Below are 22119 nucleotides of genomic sequence, written 5' to 3' on the forward strand. Positions count from 1 at the left end.
TTGGTTCTCCCCTTCCCAGACCCCAGTCCCCTTAGTTGGCCCTCCCCTCCCCTCTCATCCTTTTAGCTGGGCCTCCCATCCTCAGAGCTTTCTCTTCTAGACCACCCTGATCAAAGACGTTCCGGGACAGAACTCTACTAATGTCATAAAGCTGTCCAGAGACCTGTGATTGGGCTGCCACGAGCAGAACTGATTGTGGGGAATGTGTCTGTTCTGGCGTGTGGGATAGAGTGGTCTTTGTTATTGTTGGGCTCCCAAGCAGCCAGACCAGCGTGACCCAGACCATAACCTCCTGCTGCTCTGGCCTGAATGGCTGCCTACTGAAACACCTATATCACTAATAGATGTCCCACACACTAACTCACTGCATGTCAGTCCTGAACAACCTTCTAACACTATCCATCAGTGTTAGAAAGAGGGGTGTAGTCTACAATGGATTTGGTACATTTTGGCTAACATTCTTGAAGACATAGGCTTAAGTATGCATCAAGGTCTATGGTTGAGGATCCCAATTAGCAGATTAAGCCGTCTCTGATCAGCAGCATTTCTATTCCAAATGGTTTACAAAATCATTGAATGAAAATACCACAAAAATATATATTTTGGCAAAACGAAAACTTGATTGCCGACATGCAAAACATTTTGGGACTGTATCGGACTAATGAAACGAATAACAAAAGATTTTGAGTGGTATTTTCCTTTAAAAGGGGCGGCAGCGTAGCCTAGTGGTTAGAGCGTTGGACTAGTAACCGGAAGGTTGCGAGTTCAAACCCCCGAGCTGACAAGGTACAAATCTGTCGTTCTGCCCCTGAACAGGCAGTTAACCCACTGTTCCCAGGCCGTCATTGAAAATAAGAATATGTTCTTAACTGACTTGCCTGGTTAAATAAAGGTAAAATTTAAAAAAAAATTAAATTAAAGTGATATTGAATGTGTCACATAAAATAATCTCAAATAACCCATATGTCCCTAGAGTGTGTAAAACTGCATGAGCTAGTCTAGCATGGCATGTGTTGGCTGTACTCAGGAGTGTTTTAGGTTTACGAAAGTACCCCCATTTCCAGCTCTCCCTGCTTCATGGGCAATAAAGCAGAGCTAACCTACAGTGTGTCTGTGTCACAGGAATGACATAAAGTTCAATATTCCAGCACTTACAGTTTCCCTTAACACTCAGTCAGAGAAGAGGTATCCGGAGATATCTGGGAAGGATTTCTAGGGCAGTATGATTTTCTAGGCTGACATCCTACACCATGCCATGCCACATACACCATGCCTCTCTCTCTCTTTCTCTCCCCCCCCCCCCCTCCCCCCCCCCCCTCCCTCCCTCCCTCCCTCCCTCCCTCCCTCCCTCCCTCCCTCCCTCCCTCTCTCTATCTCTCTATCTCCCTCTCTCTCTCTGAAACACAACCCCTTCAAAGCAGCCAAAGAGCAGACAGTTATAACAAACATAAGAGTTGTACCTTCTAGGGTGGTGCCTGTACCCAGGAGTGGGTCTCCCAGCCCAGAGGTGTAGCGGGCGCTAACAAACAGCTCATATTCAGTAGCAGGCTGGAGGTTCTTCAGCAGAGCCACGGTGGTGTCTCCTTTCACAGCTATCTCCTTCCTATCCCCGGTGCCGTCGGCTGGTTTGAAGGCCACGCGGTACTGGAGGACATTCCCAGGAGCGGCCCTCCATGTCACCTTCATGCTAGACATGGTCTCGTTGAAGACACGGAGATCACGGGGAGAACCACGGACTGAGAGGGAAAGGACAAACATGTATGTACAGTATAAACTGCATTAGCTATAGGTAAGGAATTGAAATGTTAGCAGCCACGCTGGTTAACTGACTGACCTTCCTTGGTGGTTCCGTCAACCTGCATCTCGTCTCCCAGGCCGGAGGTGTACTCTGCAGACACAGACACACGGTAGGTGGTGATGGGGAACAGCTCCTGGAGCACGATACTGGTGTCAGGTCCATTGGTCTGGGCCTCCAGAACCTCTCCTCCCCCTGTCATGGGGATGTAGGACAGCCGGTACCTCACCACGGGCCCTGGCGCTGCCAGCCACGACACCCGGAAACTGTCCGTGGTCTCCTCAGACACACTCAGGCCCTGCACCGTCCCTCGTTCTAGAAAGAAGAATGTTTAGGTTTTGTTTAGCAGTGGCTTGTCAATGTAATTTGTAAGGACAAAGACTCCACACCCAGCCTTCTGTGTAAACTATTGAACTTGTGAGAAACATCAACTTGTGAGAAACAGCAAAAGCACTATAACATATATACTCTTTAAAAAAAAGGGTTCCAAAAGGGTTCTTTGGCTGTCCCCATAGGATAACCCTTTTTGGTTCCAGGTAAAAACCCTTTTTCGTTCCAGGTAGAACCCTTTTGGATTCTACATGGGACCCAAAAGGGTTTTACTTGAAACCAAAAGGGTTCTAAACTTGAACCAACAAGAGTTCTTCAAAGGTTTCTCTTATGGGTACAGCAGAATAAATATTTGAGGTTCTAGATAGCACCTTTTTTTCTAAGAGTGTACTGTATCTCTTCACTTGATTATGCTGTGAAACCCCTGAATGTGTATACTTTTAACCCCTTACCTTCCAAAGTGGTCTCCTCCCCTGACAGAGGGAAACTGTCTCCTTTGTCATACTGGGCGAACACGTTGACCTCGTAGGTGGTGAAGGGGGTGAGGTGTGGCAGGATGGCGCTGGTGGTGTCGGCTGGCACAGCCAGGGAGATGTAGTCCCCAGTGATGTCCTCTGCCTTACGGAAACGCACCAAGTAGGACATGACGTTGGTGGAATCGATTGTCCAGGTGACACGGAAGCTTCTGGACGTCACCTCAGAGAACTCCAGGTCCCTGGGTGCAATCAGACCTGACGAGAGGGATAAAACACAATTAAGTGACTGGCTTGTGTTTTGTCCTCACAGGAAATGTAATTGTTAGGGCTTTTGATAATGCTAAGCAGAGGTGTCTATCTTATTCATTCAGAAAAGCTGGAATGGAACCAATGAGTTGAACTCATTCAACACCATTCACAGATCCATATTTGACCATTTATCTTCCATGAGTGTCTTGGTCAAAGGAAACACTCCTCATACTGAATGCTAGCATTATGCATTAAGCCGACAAGATTACAACAAATTCATATTAAAACCCCAGGACATTGCCAATGGCTAATTGTTTTGTGTTCTTGGAAAAGGGGGATCATTACTGATAATAAGTGTAGCAGATAAATTGATGTCCTGCTACTGTGGTGTTGAAAACTGTCTAAAGTCCTGTTGACTTTCAGAGACGGGTGGCCTTTGAATTGGAAGGACATTTAGGTCAGAATAACAGAGGGTCTCCAGTCAGTTGCTATAGTGTTTAAAAACAGTAAACGATAACAAATGGTTCAACGAGCTCCCCTGAGTTGCAGGCATATGGTTTTGTGATATTTTGAAGGCAGTATGCCCAGAGAGATAAAACAATCAGGGTTCTCCCCAAAAAATGCAAGAAGGGCACTACGCTGACTGGCTGCACCACAATGTAAAAAAAGAATAAAAGTACTATATATTTTTATTTGTTATCATTTAAGGCAAGGCACCACACCCTAATTGAGTATTTATTTGCTCTACATTGCAGGAAATGGCAGTTCCAGGTGTTCTCAGCAGCACCACCTTGTTAAAAAATCCTGGGGAGAACCCTGACAATGAATACCTCGCTTGTGTTTGCCTGACCAGAAGCCAGCTGGGGAGAAAGAAACAGACCAAGGCAAGGGTAATAATAGATTCAGATTATTACTCAGCCTTTTGTGTAGTGGAGATGTAGTTACATTATGATATCACTATTGCAGTAGCACAGTTCTGACCTGCTTTACCGCAGCACAAATAACTGATTACAATGGACTATACAGAGTTCGAGGTCACTTAGCGGCTGCCACTAAAGTAACCCGCATGTATGGTTATGTAGCTATAGTTACAGGTACAGTACAGCCCAGAGTAAGCATGCTAAACTTCAAACAGGGGTATGTGTAATGAGTAGGGCTAGGAGTTTTTGTTGACCACATGACCAGAGAAGGAAAACCCCCAGCCCTTTGTTATAAGGGTACGGGCATTTAATACTGAGACTCAGAATTTCCACTTTAAAATGTATGTCAAACAAATTATTCTTAAACAAACCATACAACTCTATGCACAAGGACTACTATTAACAATGTCTACTGAAAATGTTACAAAAACACGTTTACTTGAAGAACACGGCTGATGCTAAGTTTGGTAACATAATTACAGTTTGTACTGTTTGTGCTGTTTGTGCTGTCATTCTGCTACCAAACTTTGCATCTGCAGTGATCTTCAAGTAAATGTGTTTTTGCACAATTTTCTGTGGAAATTGTTAAAAGTAGTCATTGTGCATGGTTTGTTTAACTTTACAATCATTGGTTTTTGTTTGACATACATTTTAAAGTCTCAGCATTGTTCTATTACCATGGAAATGTTAAATGGCTACTCACTCCTCTTCTTGATGTTTAGGAGCTCTTGTTCGATCCTCAGGCAGATGGACTGGGTGAGCTCCTTGGAGATCCTCTGGAAAGCATCAAAGTCCTCCACAGTGTATACGTGGGTCGCTGCTGGGGCGTTAGCAATGGCTTCCAGCTCTGACCTTACAGCGTCCTTCACCCCCACAGCAAAGATCTCCACATCTATATTCCTTAGGTTGGTGGCCGCGTCCTTGAAGGAGTCCGAGGACTTGCCGTCTGTGATGAGGACCATGACACGTGGGACGCTGGTTCGAGCGCCTCGGGTGGAGATAAAGATCTTCTCCCTGACGTAGTTCATGGCCTTGCCCGTGTTGGTGGAGCCTCCGCGGTAAGGGAACGTCCGGACAGCCTTGACCACTGAAGCAATGTCATTATAGGTGTTCAGGGCGAACTCAGTGTGGGGGTCCCTGCTGTACTGGACCAAGCTGAGCCGGATCTTGTCAAGCCCGACGTTGAAGGAGTTGACCAGGACCTCCAGGAAAGCTCTGACTTTGGCAAAGTTTTGTAATCCGATACTGTAGGAACCATCGACCAGCAGGACCACGTCAGCTTGTACGTCCACTCCAAGAGAACATTCTGGGGTCGAAAATACATTAGATGTCATCTCTATATGGTCTACATTATGAAATAGGTTGTTCTTTTACATAGCAACTAAGTAAACTTTCAGTGAGTTAGTATGTGAGAGAGTGAGTGGATCACTGATATGCTGTTACAGAGCGTTATCTCACCCAATGACACCTTGACAGGCTGAGTCTTCTCCATGGCCAGGACAGCATCACTGGGTGTCAGACCCTTCAGGGCGAACAGGCTGATCTCGTACTCAGTCTCTGGGGACAGGTCGCGGACGTTGACGGAGGTCTGGGTGGGCCCCACGTATACCACTTGGCGCTTCATCCCAGCCATCATGGGCATCAGGGTCAGCTTGTAGCCTGTGATCTCCCCCAGAGAGGGATCCCACGTCACCCTCATGGACTTAGAGGAGATCTCAAGCACCTGAAGGTTAGAGGCCGGTTCCACCACTAGAGACAGAACAAATGTAGTTTGGTTAGGAAACACTTCAACAATACATTTACAGTTACAAAGTTGTTGATTTGTTACATTGACCATACCTATTTCTGACAATGTACTTGAAATAGGGGAAGATTTCAATCAAACAATGGAAATGTGATGTAATACATTATCTATCTTTAATGTCTTACCGTCATCTATAATGTCTTACCGTCATCTTTAATGTCTTACCGTCATCTATAATGTCTTACCGTCATCTATAATGTCTTACCATCATCTATAAGGTCTTACCATCATCTATAATGTCTTACCGTCATCTATAATGTCTTACCGTCGTCTATAATGTCTTACCGTCATCTTTAATGTCTTACCGTCATCTATAATGTCTTACCGTCATCTATAATGTCTTACCATCATCTATAAGGTCTTACCATCATCTATAATGTCTTACCATCATCTATAATGTCTTACCGTCATCTTTAATGTCTTACCTGTAATCTAGAATGTCTTACCGTCATCTATAATGTCTTACCGTCATCTTTAATGTCTTACTGTCATCTATAATGTCTTATGGTCATCTTTAATGTCTTACCGTCATCTATAATGTCTTATCATCTATAATGTCTTACCGTCATCTATAATGTCTTACCGTCATCTATAATGTCTTACCGTCATCTTTAATGTCTTACCGTCATCTATAAGGTCTTACCATCATCTTTAATATCTTACCTTCATCTTTAATGTCTTACTGTCATCTACAATGTCTTACCATCATCTATGTCTTACCATCATCTATAATGTCTTACCATCATCTATAATGTCTTACCATCATCTATAATGTCTTACCATCATCTATAATGTCTTACCATCATATATAATGTCTTACCATCATCTCCGCTCACTAGAGAGTTGAGCTGGTCTTCCACACTGGAGCACACCTGAGTGATGAGCTTTTTCTGCACTGCCTTGATCACATCAAAGTTAGGAACATTGTAGACGTGTGTGTTGTGGGGAGTTGAGGCCATTTCCTTCAGTTCATTCTCATCTGCTCCTTTGATGCCTACATTGTGAAAAAAATCTTACAAATTAGCCTGAGAAATTGAGTACTCTGGACATCAGCCATTACAGAATCTCCAGGCACACAAAAACTAAAAGCATTATAAGGATGTTCTTAAGAAAGAGCAGTACCTAAGGCAAATATTTCCACTCCAATGTTCCTGAGTCGTTTAGCATACTCCTCCACTGGGTCCTGGGATTTTCCGTCTGTGATGATCATGGCTATCTTCGGAAAGCCTTTCCTGGCGCCAGCCGCCTCCGTAAAGATGTTTTTCAGCAGGTAGTCCATGGCGTCCCCTAGAGACAGAGTGTAACATAATTTACCTTTAAGAAAATAGTGTTACCAAAAATCTTTCAGCGTAAGACAACATTTATTGTCTGTGGGCGGAAGTCTACCTTGAGAACAAGCACGGAAACAGAACATAAAACTGAAGATTTGCACCAATGTTCTAGTTACACACACAGATCTCAAGTTAGGATTCAGTCCTACAAGAATTTACAAATGATCTACAGGCTATCCATGCTGTAAGGGATCAAACACGTCCAAGTAGGCTGTTAAGTCACACAAATCACGTATACCTGTCATGGTGTTTCCTCCCTTGTAGGGCAGGGTGTTGATGGCTTTGAGAAGCTCCCCTCGTTTGGAGTGGCGGTTGAGGGGGAACTCAGTGCGGGTGTCTGTGCTGTACTGGACCACGGCCACCCTGGTCTTGTCCTCTCCGATGTCGAAGGCACCAGCCAAGGCACTGATGAAGCTGCGGATATGCTTGAAGTTTTCCCTGCCAACGCTCCAGGAGCCATCCACCAGGAAAACTAGGTCTGCTATGGCATTGACTGAACACTCTGGAGGGGTGGAGAGGGGGATGGGGAGAGAGGCAACACAATTAATTGTCTGAACACAATCTGACAGATTGGTGCACCTTTGTGGTACTCTAATGAACATATCTGACAGATGATATTCCAACAGTCATGAAGACAAAAATGTGTTTTTATGGACCAAATAATCACTGAAACTTTCAACGGTATTGATCGGTTTTATGTTTTCAAACCCTAGTGGGTTTTTAAATCACAGATCCATCCGATTCTCTGGAACATCCAAGATGCAATAATTCGCAGGACTTCTATGAATGTCTTGAATCTTAGATCCCCTAGGTCTATTTGACTCTTTACCTTCATTAAGCGTATGTGCTTCTCACATCTTGTTATTCTCACCTTTTGAAGATTTATTGATAAAACATAAAATATTCTACCGATTTAGCAGGACAATTAGGTCAATTGTGAGAGCGGTAAGAGCGTTCTACCAGATTTTGTATTCGGGACTTCCGGTTCAATTTCCACCCAAATCGTACATGGTGGGGAAAAGTAAGCATGTCTCCCTGTCAATCCACAGACTGGACTCATGGAGAGGCAAAGAACTCCAGTAAAAGGACTTCTGGTCAGAGCAGTAATCCTTTCCACTTCTTTCAACATTTAATTTAAAGGACGGACATGCACCGAGTTGGCATGACAGTGACGTCATCCCACTCATTGGATTATGGGAGCCCAAAAGGAACCTGTTTGCCTCAATGTGAAGACTGTTTTCAATTACGAATTACAGTGTACATTCTCAGCCACTGTCGGTCCACCTGTCTGCTCACACTGTGACAACTCAGTACAGAAGGGGTATTTGAGGCTGAGGAAAATATTCCAGAGAAAACTATTATGATTATGATGGAAGTTCATGGACAAACACAAAAAATGTACTAGGAAAATGGTACAGCTATGTGGACAGGCAATGGGCATAGAGGGGATTGGTTGACATTGAGATAAACATACTTACTGATTGCTTCTGAAGTCTGAGGTCTCCTTGCTGTTCCACTTGTGTTACTGGATTGAACTGAAACACAAGAGAACTTGAACTGTTATCATGACATCCTGTGTGCCATAGGCCATGTATTAATCCAAGACAATCAACACATCATCAAGCCTCTTCAATGGGATGTCAACCACATACATATAAACATATGTTTCCTGCTTCATTAGCTATACATTATTCAAGTTTCAATAAACAAATGTGATTTCCTTCTTCTGATGTGTCTAGAAGCTAACGCTATCAACTCAAATTTGTTCCATTAAAAATCTTATGTTTTTCATCTCACTTGGCAGCTACACCATAGACAGCTATGTAATTGGCCCATTGTTCCTATGGCTGAGTGATCTGATCTGAGGTTAAACCCTTTTGATATCAGTCCACATCAGGCTTTTGGGAAAGCCATCTGACTTTTCACACAAGTTATTTTTAACCTTGTAACAGCATCAGAATATATCACTGGGCCCAAGCTTCCTGCCATCCAGGACCTCTATACCAGGCAGTGTCAGAGGAAAGCCCAAAAAATTGCCAAGGACTCCAGCCTTCCTAGTCATAGACTGTTCTCTCTGCTACCACACGGCAAGCTGTACCGGAGTGCCAAGTTTAGGTCAAAAAGGCATCTTAACAGCTTCTACCCCCAAGCTATAAGACTCTTGAACAGTTAATAAAATGGCTACCAGGACTAATTGCATTGTCCCCACCCCACATTTTTACACTGCTTCTACTCCCTGTTTATTATCCATGCGTAGTCACTTTACCTCTACCTACATGTACATATTACCTCCATTGCATCGGCTAACTGGTGCCCCCTCACATTGACCCTGAACCGGAACCCTCTGTACAGGAACCCCCTGTATATAGCCTCGCTACTGTTATTTTATTGTTGCTCCTTAATTATTTGCTACATTTCAACTTATTTTGAAGTAATTTAAGCATTTCACTTTAAGGTCTACATCTGTTGTATTTGGTGCAGGAGACACATTTGTTTTGATTTGAATATTGAGCACTTACTAGTGAGCTGACCAAAGATGGGTATACTCTCCTCTGTGCCATCATAGGAGATGATGGACACTGAGTAGTCCAGATCAGGAGTCAGGTCTGGGATAGACGTCTTTGTAGCAGTGGCAGAGAGGTTAAACTCTTTGGCTGGTTCATCTGGGATATAAAGAATGGGTTTCCATTAGCATTGGTGCAAATTGTCATTCAGCTTGGCATGAAAGGCTATAACTAGTAAGGCAAACGTCAATTAACTGATGAGATCAATAAATACGAACCTGTATCCGATACAACTTGTATTCTGTAGCCTTGTATCCTTTGCGATGGTTTTCTCCATGACATTTGCACTGTGTTCTCATTTAGAATTTTAAATTTCAAGTCTGAGGGGGGCTCCACTGCAAACAAAAGAGGAACTGATGTTAACTTACATGTAAGCAAAACATGGGTATAAGTATATAAGTGTTGATCAAGTATTTCAGCAAGGCATTTTATATCAAGCATTCACATTTAGCCCAACGATAAACACTTCATGACTGAAGTTGAGACGTTCATTGTTGAGGGAGACAAAAACCCACATCCATGGTAAATGTGACAAAAAATACATTTACAACAACATTTAAAAAGTGTGAGAAGCCATTTTGGAAAACAAAATGGCATTTGTTTGAGTTGCACAACCAGGTGACCCTAGTCAGCAACTCAAGCACCGGAAGTCTGGAGTAAACAACATTAATACAGACCAACTCCACATAAAACTCCCCTTAGGACAAACATTGAGTGAACCATCCAATACATGCTGAGTGCAGTCATTACCACGCATGCCCAACCAACCAGCACCAACAGGTTGCTCTCAAGTCATGGAGTTGATTGGAACAACACACAAGTACAACAACATTTTCATTCCAACATTATTGATTATACAATGGAGTCAAGATTGCCAGGTAATGTTGATGGCATTTGCTGATTTTAACACATGTTATATATACAGAGTATATATACATATTTTGACAAACTATTTGTATATTTAGAGACTAGCACAAGTCATTGGCATAAATCCATTGCAAACCTTGCAAAAAGAATACACAATGTGTCACGGGAGACTGTTGTGTACGTTCTTTTCATTGGCAGAGTGAACAGCATGGCATGAGGTGCTGGGACACTGCTTGCCTTACACAGACAACATGAAGAGAGAGTTGAGATACAGAGGAAAATCATTTACAAATATATTGAAAAAAATAAAACAACAGATGCAATCTGACAACAACACACGTGTCCACATTGAGCTGGCTGCCACGGCACCATGCACATGTACATGAGAAAGTTGTTTAGAACAACTTGACAAATTGGATGAAAGTTTCCATGTACATGACGGACCACACACAGAGATAATAAACATATTTTAACATTATATTCTTCCTCAGTTGGGGTTCACATGCAACCTATTTAGATCAGCTGAGTGTTGAGTGACCTTTCACCTTTATGTGAGTACAGTTAAATGGGAAACAAAAGTGTTTGGACATATAAACATGTACTTGAGGGTAAACAGAATAACAAGATAGCTAGAACTGTGAGAATGTAAGAGTCTTAACATCTACGAAGTGAGGTGCTGTAGGAGTGCCTCTTCCTCCTCTGGCCTGTCTGTATAGGCACTTCTTATATGCTACATACTATAGTCCATGATGATGATGAGTATGTGATGAAGACATACATGCCAAGGCTGGCTTTGCAGACCATGTCAGCAGGTGGGTGGCATGCAAGCTGTTGAGGAGGGGCAGTGGAATGGGATGCAAGAATATCATTGTAAAATACCCACTGAGAAAGCCACAGCTCAGGACACACTGAATGCACAGGCGGACAACAACTAGGACCTGAACTAAGCTGCTATTGGTACACAGTAAAAGAGGATCACCAACCTGACATCAATTCAGGGGGCCCGGGAAAGCTCCCCTCATGTCTCCAAGAAAGTCTCTGAACAAGAATAAATAAACCCACTTGGGGGTAGGGAGGGGTGTTGAGTAAAGTGGAGGTGGGGAGGGGAGATGGAGGGAGAAGTTGGATAAGGAAAGTGGGTAGGGAGGGGTGTTGAGTAAAGGGGAGGTGGGGAGATGGAGGGGGAAGTTGGGTAAGGAAAGTGGGTAGGGAGGGGTGATAAGTAAAGGGGAGGTGGGGAGATGGAGGGGGAAGTTGGGTAAGGAAAGTGGGTAGGGAGGGTGTTGAGTAAAGGGGAGGTGGGGAGATGGAGGGGGAAGTTGGGTAAGGAAAGTGGGTAGGGAGGGGTGTTAAGTAAAGGGGAGGTGGGGAGATGGAGGGGGAAGTTGGGTTAGGAAAGTGGGTAGGGAGGGGTGTTAAGTAAAGGGGAGGTGGGGAGATGGGGAGGGGGACGTTGGGTAAGGAAAGTGGGTAGGGAGGGGTGTTAAGTAAAGGGGAGGTGGGGAGATGGAGGGGGACGTTGGGTAAGGAAAGTGGGTAGGGAGGGGTGTTAAGTAAAGGGGAGGTGGGGAGATGGGGAGGGGGACGTTGGGTAAGGAAAGTGGGTAGGGAGGGGTGTTAAGTAAAGGGGAGGTGGGGAGATGGAGGGGAATTTGGGTAAGGAAAGTGGGTAGGGAGGGGTGTTAAGTAAAGGGGAGGTGGGGAGATGGAGGGGAATTTGGGTAAGGAAAGTGGGTAGGGAGGGGTGTTAAGTAAAGGGGAGGTGGGGAGATGGAGGGGAATTTGGGTAAGGAAAGTGGGTAGGGAGGGGTGTTAAGTAAAGGGGAGGTGGGGAGATGGAGGGGAATTTGGGTAAGGAAAGTGGGTAGGGAGGGGTGTTAAGTAAAGGGGAGGTGGGGAGATGGAGGGGAATTTGGGTAAGGAAAGTGGGTAGGGAGGTTGTTTTCACTCACAAGAGTAAAGAGCTGTGTCACTTTGCTCAAGCTGTTTGAGCATTGTTGTAGAAAAAGTCGTAAATAGTTGGAAACACAGTTGTTACAGAGTTGTTACTGCGCACATTTTCTGTTCAATCTTCTCATCTTGCATTTTAACATACTTTTCTAAAACAAGACATTGAAAAAAAGCATTGAAGATATAAAATAATCACAATAAACATTGGTGGATATCTTTTTGGTCGAGTTCCCTCAACAGGCGTGGATGCACATCACAGCACCCTGGTTGACCAGAGGACACCTCTGCCTTTCCCATAAGCCAGACTCTGGCTACTGTCAGTAACCTTAGTCTACAGCCAGTCAGTCATTCAGAGGAAAGAGCTATGACTCTCCAAAAGAGGCAGAAGGGATGCCAAAGTAATTTCGCAACATGTACTGACAAAAATTACTACAAATTAACTTTCCATATGGATCGCAACTCAACGTTTTCGAGAATGCCACATTATCTTTGTCTTTGCCCTGTCTGAAGATTAATTTGCGATTCTCATATTACATATTTCCATTCCGTTAGTAAAGATATATGGGAGTAGACATTGGACTCCCCAAAAAAGCTTTCAGGGGAAATAATCAGAACTTTCCATTTTGGGTTTTTGTCTTTGGTCTGAAAGTGTTTTTACACTTCAAAAAAACATAAGAATTGAATTCTCACATTTTGATCATCAGGGATATTGAAACTATGATCTCACATTTCTACAAATGATCATGTCATGACCACTTATTTTGTTTGGCGATCGAAATATGAGAAATACTCAAATCTAGAACAGCTAATGTAAACTTAATTTTAGTTGACATAATTACAGAGGGGAATAACTAAACCATGAAATGATTTTAGTTTTACTTCTTTTTAGTGTACTTTTGTTTTAGAAAACACATAATTGAAAGAAAAAAAAATCCTATCTAATTTTCAATGAAGGAATGACTATTGAAACCTGGATTCTTTTACCAAACCATAACATCAATACGACTATGGTTAGACATGATGGTTTCAGAGCCCTGTGAGGACTCTGACATCAACATAAAAGTCAGATCCAACTGTTGAGACAGTAATGTCACATACTGGGTATTACAGATGACTGTTGACGACATAATACCAGAGTCCCTAATTTCTCATTGGCATAGCTGGAGACATTTCCTGATTTTGGTTTCATGACAGAGTTTGTATATGTCCTATCATAATTATAAAAACTAATTTAGAATATGTTATATACATGTACCAGGAGTGAGTAAATGCAATTGTAACTATTCTGAAATAACTCATAATACATTACAGAACAAGAGACAGGTTCAGGACAAGTCAAATCAAGCACAATACACACATAACTGGGTATAATTTTATTAATCATACTGTACAATGCATTAGGGTTGTTTCCATGTGATAGTAGGTCCACACACAATAAAACCCCTACATCCTAAACACTGTAATCAAACAACTAGAGAGAGAGAGAGAGAGAGAGAGAGAGAGAGAGAGTTGGAGGGTATATGAAAAGGCTTGACAGGAGGGATAGGGGGGAGGGACATTTACCTTGAGCTTCAACTGTGGAGAATAACACAGCAACAAAGGCAGCCACGGCCAGCGACAGCCTTATCTTCATTTTTATACTTTATGGGTCAGCAGCACATGAATCAATCTGAGAAGAGAGTTGCAATCAAAAATTTAAACCCATTTAGTGTAGCGTTGGGATGAGAGTGGCCAGAAAGTCACGAGCCCTCGAAAGGGAATAGATTACATTTGCCTGACTGAAAGGGCATCTGCCAGTGGAGGAATTGACCTAAACCACTGTCTGGCTAAATTTGGTTCAATGAAAAGAGAGAAAAAAGTAGGCCTATTTAACGACCTAACTTCTGTCACTTTTTGCACGGTTATCTAAAAAAATAGAATCACTTTTTTCTGAACTATATTCGTTATTAAGCATAAGTAGTCTAAAAATGGATTTCGTTCACTCACTGTTAATAAATAATGTAATCATAATTCAACCTGTTGTATAGGTTAGGCTCATAGATTATAAAAGTATATATATTATGTAGAATAAAATGCCCAATAGCAAATGTATCATTGCTTTAAAGTAAAGGTTTACCAATGATCAACTAATATATTGATTACTTTGGCTAAACTATTCTCCTTCGATGCGCATACTCTCGTACAGTATAATTCTTGATTACACACTGGGTCCAGAAATAATCCAACATAGACGTGTTTCTTTATGGACAAACTATAACCTAAAGAATTAACCGACCGCGAAAAAAAGCACTAATCTTGCAGTTATTCCCAGAAATAAATTAATCTTTGCGTTCCTGTATCCAGGTCTTTGAAAAGGTGCATAAATAGCACATACAGATTAGCACAATGTCTTATTCATTGAAAGGCATTTATTTTGTATAAATATTGAATTATTTCTAATCAACAGCAGGATAAAATAAAATATTTGTAGCTCACCTGGTCAATTCTGACAGAATAAAATAAAAAAATGTAAATGCAGTCTCGTTGAAGATAACTTCTACGAATAGATAACTTTTAGGAGCTCTGGGTATACCCTTCTCTCCTCTAGCTGGCTACTGGAAGCTCCAACAGCAGATGTACAAGAAGGAAGTCTCTGTCCAAGTGGGTAGAATCTTTCCACAATCTGCTACTTAAAAGGGGGCTGTTCCCAACTCTCATTTTACCGCCGTAAACTCTTACGAAAGTCCACCGGTAAACCTTGCCATGGTTTGATATGTGAAACATCCACCAGTGGGAATACACTTCAGGGAAGTGCATTCTTTTCTGCATTCCTTTGGCACATCACGATCTTCTGTCTTAAGTGCCTATAACGGGTTAACAGGGATAATGTGAGTCACAGTCTATATAGCCAGTCAACCCTGAGGAAATTCAAATGTAGGCTATATTAGGTTTTAAAAAATGGTCTACTTACTATTTCAGTGAAAGTATTTGTTCAATCAATAAAAACCAGCTGAATTTACTATCCAAACGACTCGTTCGTGGATTTTCTTGTGGATCTCTCTGAGAATATATGCAGTCGCCAGGGCAACCTAGACTACATGCGGGTAACTTGTACACATACAATTCCACCGATTTTAAAACACAATGACACAGTCCTACATTTAATGACAACTGCAAACAATAAACTATATAACTTATCTAGTACAATTTCACTTGATTAAGTAATTGTACGGGACAGGTAGTCCCAGTGGTGTATCGGAGGGTATACCCACTTATTTTCTTCTTCTTATTCACTTCTTAACCCCCATTGATACGTATGAAAGTGGTGTAGTGGACGTATACGCCGTATAAATTAATAGGACTGATGGAAAGGATAGGAATGTCTAGCGTAAAATATTGATAAAGTATTATTTATTCACATTTTAGAGGCAGCAATGTTCACACTGCAGTTGGCCTATGCATGGATATTCCAAAATGCAATTAGCGGGAAAACACCATTAAAAATGCGCACCGCACATGCAAGCACACAGATATGGAAATATCCGTTAGAAGGAGGAGGGACTTAAAGATGCAACAACTATCATGGTTTGATAATATGATTAGGATAATGCATTTAGCTGCTATACAATGAAAACCCGTTGACATAAACCAATAGAACAGGGGAACGCATACGAGTAAGTCTATAAAAATAATTGCCTCCACGTTTCTACGGTGGGGTTTTGGCTGTAGGCTACTTTGAAGCAAGGTAAGACATGCTTCATAATATGAAGTAAAACGTCCAGGTTTAAAACAATTAAGGAACGGGAAAAATATAGCGATGTTAATAATAGGTCTCACTGTCTTCTGGTAGATGGAAAGGCTTTCCCAAAAACCTTCTCTATTAAGTGTAGGTATAAAGTAGCCCACGCCCACTCAGAATCATATGATTATTTGCATCAATCCAGTGGCCATTACTTTTGCAAACTCCTTCTGATGCGCTACAGAAACACCTCTAATCAAACAATTGAATTAAAGGGTAACTACTCTAATAAATCCAAATTTCTTCGATTTGTCCAAACTCAAAATTGGTTTAAGCATTGTTATGGACTTAAAACATACAATTTTGTTTTTCTGTAAAAAAGAAGAAGAATTTAAAAGCATGATGTGGAATGTTTGAAACCTGCGAATTTCTGACTCAGTCATCTGTTGTAGACATACTATTAGCCTACTGCACAGTACAGTTTGGGTTGGCCTGACTGTGAAAGACCCATATGGGATTCATAATTTTAGGTCATTCAGAGTGTATGTCACTGTTTCTCACAATTTTTCCACATGGGGTGCCTTTCCTTCACTGTTTTGATATTTTCTTTAGCTAAATTTGAGCGTAACCACTACTACACCACTGGGTAGCCCATATCAACAGCCTTGAACAGCTTGGGTTTCATTGAGGCAGTGTCACCTCTTGGGATGATTGTAAACATGGTAAAATGTCCCTCATTTCATGATCAGTGAGGGCCTCTAGTGTTTAAAAGCAGGAAATACATTTTGGGCAGAGCATTGAAAGTCAACCACATGCACAGAAGTAACCATTATCCTATAGGCCCAGGGGCTTTTGTCCCATATAATGGTTTATCTATTGGTTCATGTACACAATCACAGCTAAAAACAGAATTGCTATAGACAAAGTATACATATTCTGTATCTAAAAAGAAAAAAATAACTATCAGATGTATTGAGATTTTGAAATGATAACATTCACATGGATAAGACTTTGTATTGTGGTCGTTTTATTCTCTATGGTACATTCATTGAACAATCAATAAATATTGATCCCATGCATGAAACAAATTGGCATTATTGACAGGACAAAAAAAAAATCTCCCAGATCATACATCTGTACCACAGAGAAGATTCATTTAGGGATGGAAATGGATAAGGGCACTCATGCCTTCTTGGGCATTGCTGCATTGAGGAGTTCATACACGACAAATCCACTTCCTGTGAAGAGAGGAGAAAGATGTTTTATATAACAGGCATAGGGGCGGTAGGTAGCCTAGTGGTTAGAGCGTTGGACTAGACCCGGAAGGTTGCAAGATCGAATCCCCGAGCTGAAAAGGTAAATATCTGTCGTTCTGCCCCTGAACAAGGCAGTTAACCCACTGTTCCAAGGCCGTCATTGAAAAAAAGAACTTGTTCTTAACTGACTTGCCTAGTTAAATAAAGGTCAAATAAAAAAAATATGTGAGAAACTGGTATTTGACTCCACTGTGTGTAGTTAGACCTGATCTATATTATTTGATTATATGCCGTAAAAATTCCATTAGCGCTTACAATCAATGTTACATTCAAGGAGGGTCATATCAGGGCTGTACAACAAGTAATGCATACTTACCAAAGACTGTAAGGGCCATCGTTGCCCTGTACAGAATAGCATCCTTGGCTCCTCCCTTCAGATGGACTGGTATCCCGTTATCTGCCTGTGTAAACAGGAAGAAGAGGAAATTAGCCTATAAATGATATTCAGAAGTATGCAAAGAAGCCCTTCATAGCAACATATATGAACCACAAACTAAATGGTTCGGTCTGGGTGGTGGCTGTATTTTATGGTCTAAGCACTTTTGCACCACCTGAATATGTTGAATATTTCCTTAATCAACACACACTGCACTACAATAGCCCCAATTATTTTGTGAGATGTTTAGAACTACAATTAAAACAAGTAAACGTTTTTAAAAGATTTATACTTATTGGAAAGCAACAAACGGAATTACTTACCATGAACATTATGACCTTAAAAGGATCAGGAAATTCTTAGGCTAAGATGAAAACCAACAACAAATTGCAGAAAAGCAGCCTCCCGGGTGGCGCAGTGGTCTAAGGCACTGTGCAACCAGAGATTCTGGGTTCGAGCCCATGCTCTGTCGCAGCCGGCCACTACCGGGACGTCCATGAGGCGATGCACAATTTTAAAGCAGGGCAATGGACATCCTCTGGGTGTTATGCAAGATTCAGCAAAGCACTGATATCAAAAGTCTCATTTTGTATCAGCTGTTTGCATATCACGCTGCATGCAAAATTAGTCAGCCCAGCCCAAACTAAGAGTGAACCTATGAGCAAACATCATAAATACTTATCTTTCAGGCTACAATGGTGGGAAAATAAGATTCTGTTTCCAGAACCTGAGAATAAAGTGCAAACTTTAACCTTAGCATTACTGCACCATTACTAGTCAAACAAGATTGAACACAAATATTGACTGTCAAAATTAGGTAATCAAAACCAGAACAGAATTGTCAACTTTTAAAAACAGTATTTGAGCTTCGGTAGACAGGTGTTCCATTCCACATTTCCACTCCATCGCCATCTGCCTGTCTTGGCCCCAGAGCTTACCTGGAACAGCTTCTGCTTCTCCTTGACCATGTTGTCCACTTGTCTGCGGGCACTACTGGAGATAGTCCGGCTGGACAGCTGCTGAAGTCTCTAAACATATAGGTGATCAGGAAGAGATGCAGAAAAATAAAAACATTAACTGGAAATGATTACTGAAGTGTTTACATGTGCAATACCTAATAACCTTGCTTTAGCTACAATACATGACCAAAATAATGTGGACACCTGCTCGTTGAACATTAATTCCAAAATCATGGGCATTAATATAGAGTTGGTCCCCCCTTTGCTGCTATAACAGCCTCCACTCTTCTGGGAAGGCTTTCCACAAGATGTTGGAACATTGCTGCGGGGACTTGCTAAGAGCATTAGTGAGGTCGGGCACTGATGTTGGGTGATTAGGCCTGGCTAGCAGTCGGCGTTCCAATTATGATGATGGGGTTGAGGACAGGGCTCTGTGCAAGTGTAACGGTATAGCTTCCGTCCCTCTCCTCGCCCCTACCTGGGCTCGAACCAGGGACCCTCTGCACACATCGACAACAGCCACCCTCAAAGCATCGTTACCCATCGCTCCACAAAAGCCGTGGCTCTTGCAGAGCAAGGGGAACAACTACTTCAAGGTCTCAGAGCAAGTGACGTCACCGATTGAAACGCTATTAGCGCGCACCACCGCTAACTAGCCAGCCATTTCACATCAGTTATACAAGCCAGTCAAATTCTTCGACACGGATCTCAACAAACTATTTCTGTATGGACCTCGCTTTGTGCACAGGGGTAATTGTCATACTGAAACAGGAAAGGGCCTCCCCCAAACTGTTGCCAAAAAGCAGGAAGCACAGAATCGTCTAGAATGTCACTAGCATCTGTAGCGTTAAGATTTCCCTTCACTGGAACTAAGAAGCCAAGCCAAACCATTATTCCTCCTCCACCAAACTTTACAGTTGGCACTATGCATTCGGGCAGGTAGCGTTCACCTGGCATCCACCAAACACAGATTTGTCCGTCAGACTGCCAGATGGTGGGGTGTGATTCATCACTCCAGAGAATGCGTTGCCACTGCTCCAGAGTCCAATGGCGGCGGGCTATACACCACTCCAGCCGACGCTTGGCATTGTGTGCGGCTGCTCGGCCATGGAAACCCATTTTATGAAGCTCCCGACCAACACTTATTTTACCGTCGTTGCTTCTTGAGGCAGTTTGGAACTCTGTAGTGAGCGTTGCAACCGAGGCCAGAAGATTTTTAGGAACTACGCACTTCAGCACTATTCTGTCCTGTTTTGTGAGCTTGGGTAGCCTACCACTTTACAGCTCAGTCGTTGGTGCTCCAAGACGTTTCCACTTCACAACAACAGCACTTACAGTTGACCGGGGCAGCTCTAGCAGGGCAGAAATTTGACAAACTGACTTGTTGGAAAGATGGCATCCTATGACAGCACCATGTTGAAAGTCACTGACCTCTTTAGTAAGGCCATTCTACTGTCAATGTTTGTCTATGTAGACTGCCTGGCTGTGTGCTCGATTTTATAAACCTGTCAGCAACGGGTGTGGCTGAAATAGCCAAATCCATTAATTTGAAGGGGTGTCCACATACTTTTGTATATACTGTATAATGTACACCTTCTGCTAGATACTGTAGATCTAGCCAACAGAATTGGTCCATTAGAAAGCCATGTAGCTAGCTGTGATTCTAGACAGTTGAGCATAAATTATGCCGTGTTCAAAACCACTGGTAACTCAGAAATCTCAGACTTCCAAGCTTTCAAGACAACTGGGAAGTCGGGGGAAAAACAAGCTCCGACTGGGGAACATATTTTTGAACGACAACTCGTAATTCCAAGTCGGAAACTCTGGCATCTTTCTAGAGCTCCGACTTTCCGAAGTGAAGATCATTGATGCCATGATTTGAACTAAAAGTTCCCAATTATCTTGAAAGCACCATTATCCTCCACACACATACATTAAAGCTACAATGTAACTTTTTGGGCTACCTGACCAAATTCACATTTTAGTTATAGATCATTCATTCAAGTTGAAAGCAAGTCTAATAAGCGGTAGATCTGTTCTGTGTGTGCTATGTCTATGCTTCCCGTGCTAAAGGTTCTGCGTCTTTTACTTTCGGTTTTCTACACCAGCTTCAAACAGATGAATATACTATATTTTTAGTAATGGAAAATATATTTCATATCGGTTTAGATGGTACAATTATTCTTTACACAATGACTGCTTGTTTTGTCACAACCTGAAATTAGGCGGACTATTAGAATTTTAGCAACCAGGGAGCGTAGCGCATCTTTAAGTGTCAGATGACGTAAACCCTGTTCCAAAAAATAGCCATTCACATGACAAGTGTACGTGCAAACGCCACCTTTTACAACACTTGGATAGTTAGATAGAGCTAGTCAGAATTTTCCTAGCTAACCTATGCGACCTTTACACTTGTGGATGACAATTCAAGACTGGGGAAGAGAATACGTGGCAAGCTAGGTTTACCTGATTGAATAACTACTATGTAGTTACTCATTTGGTTAGCTTACCAAGTAGCTAACATGTGTCATTCTAGCTAGGTTAACAATATACTGTATAAAAACAGGTGTTTAGATCAGAAGGCTAACTTGATTGTCAAGCAAGTGTAAAATATCAGGTGATAGCTAGCTAGTATGCCAACTACCCTGACAAAAAAAGGCTAGATAGTCAACGGTTAACGTTACACGCTAGCTTAGCAACAGCTCGGTAGCTTAGAGTTCACTTGAGGAGGCATATGTCAGATAACGGCAGTAGCCAAAAATAAAATATCGAATAGCGTACACAAATACATAACAATTGGTCGAATATATAATTGAACGCTTACCATAAATTGTCTGTACATTTTGGTAAACTTCTAGGTGAGTGCACAAGGACACTTTGAAAACGTATCTACTGTGCTTCCGGTGATATCCCAAGATTCTTTATGGCGAATAAATTGCAGTTGTCAGTCACTAGAGAGGAAGACGGTGAGAGTGGCCAACTCGGCAGAAACTCTGTCTCCCTCCAGCAGGTGACGTTGTTTCGCCCACCAAGCAAGGAGTTTTTGTATGGAAATGAATGAGAGTTTAATTTGGTCCCCCCCAAAATAATGGCTTATTTGCTAAGTGAGGTTAATTTGATAAAATTGAAGTTCCGTAATGCTTAACATGTTACGAGTGTACTGATATAAGTAGGACACGTGACATCCCGACAAAGCTGAGAAAAAACACCTTATATGGGAGTTGTCTCGTGATGGCTATGCATATTCATAAATTGAGGCTAGTAAAGCATAGCATTTAAAAAAAAAAATTATTCAAAATACAGGTCAACAATTTACATTCTTACATCATACAAAACAGAACTCAGGTATTAACTAGAAAATACTGAAACAAACAAAAAAATATTTTAAAAAAAATAAACAATTCTAGTGCAATTGTAATCACTCTGAAAAAAACTTATTGTAATGATTTAGAAAAATGTTATTG

The 22119-nt window shown here is 42.0% G+C and overlaps 2 protein-coding genes across 4 annotated transcripts in view; both read right to left on the minus strand.

Moving 5' to 3' along the window:
• LOC109893783 (collagen alpha-1(XII) chain) overlaps positions 1–15401 on the minus strand; it is an 87602-nt gene extending 72201 nt beyond the window's left edge. The window contains exons 1-13 of one of the 3 annotated variants that reach the window (XM_031829081.1): positions 14762–15394; positions 13850–13955; positions 9688–9804; positions 9425–9568; positions 8384–8440; positions 7144–7407; positions 6697–6861; positions 6395–6568; positions 5229–5519; positions 4474–5076; positions 2578–2856; positions 1835–2110; positions 1461–1736 (exon numbers count right to left, since the gene is read on the minus strand). In XM_031829081.1, the coding sequence (XP_031684941.1) occupies positions 1461–1736; positions 1835–2110; positions 2578–2856; positions 4474–5076; positions 5229–5519; positions 6395–6568; positions 6697–6861; positions 7144–7407; positions 8384–8440; positions 9425–9568; positions 9688–9804; positions 13850–13919 (2716 nt within the window). In that variant the 5' untranslated portion in view covers positions 13920–13955; positions 14762–15394. Of the gene's footprint in view, positions 1–1460; positions 1737–1834; positions 2111–2577; positions 2857–4473; positions 5077–5228; positions 5520–6394; positions 6569–6696; positions 6862–7143; positions 7408–8383; positions 8441–9424; positions 9569–9687; positions 9805–13849; positions 13956–14761 lie in introns of all 3 variants that reach the window. The other 2 variants (XM_031829082.1, XM_031829083.1) reach the window with 2 other exon arrangements.
• A 1607-nt stretch (positions 15402–17008) lies between these two features.
• LOC109894608 (cytochrome c oxidase subunit 7A2, mitochondrial-like) lies at positions 17009–21658 on the minus strand. The gene is made up of 4 exons (XM_020488216.1): positions 21480–21658; positions 18635–18724; positions 17637–17721; positions 17009–17242 (listed from the first exon to the last, which is right to left on the minus strand). Exons 1-4 carry the CDS (start codon positions 21495–21497, stop codon positions 17187–17189), a joined length of 249 nt encoding a protein of 82 aa, XP_020343805.1. The 5' UTR covers positions 21498–21658; the 3' UTR covers positions 17009–17186.
• Positions 21659–22119: the final 461 nt, after the last annotated feature.

Source organism: Oncorhynchus kisutch, linkage group LG7 (assembly GCF_002021735.2).
Source record: "Oncorhynchus kisutch isolate 150728-3 linkage group LG7, Okis_V2, whole genome shotgun sequence".
Classification (NCBI taxonomy): Eukaryota; Metazoa; Chordata; class Actinopteri; order Salmoniformes; family Salmonidae; genus Oncorhynchus; species Oncorhynchus kisutch.

Excerpts from the sequence above, each read along its gene's own strand:
- LOC109894608 (XM_020488216.1), bottom strand. Across the intron at positions 17,722-18,634 it reads AGAAGCAGAAGCTGTTCCAG|GCAGATAACGGGATACCAGT; the intron begins GTAAGCTCTGGG and ends CTGTTTACACAG. Across the intron at positions 17,243-17,636 it reads GATGGCCCTTACAGTCTTTG|GAAGTGGATTTGTCGTGTAT; the intron begins GTAAGTATGCAT and ends CTCTCTTCACAG.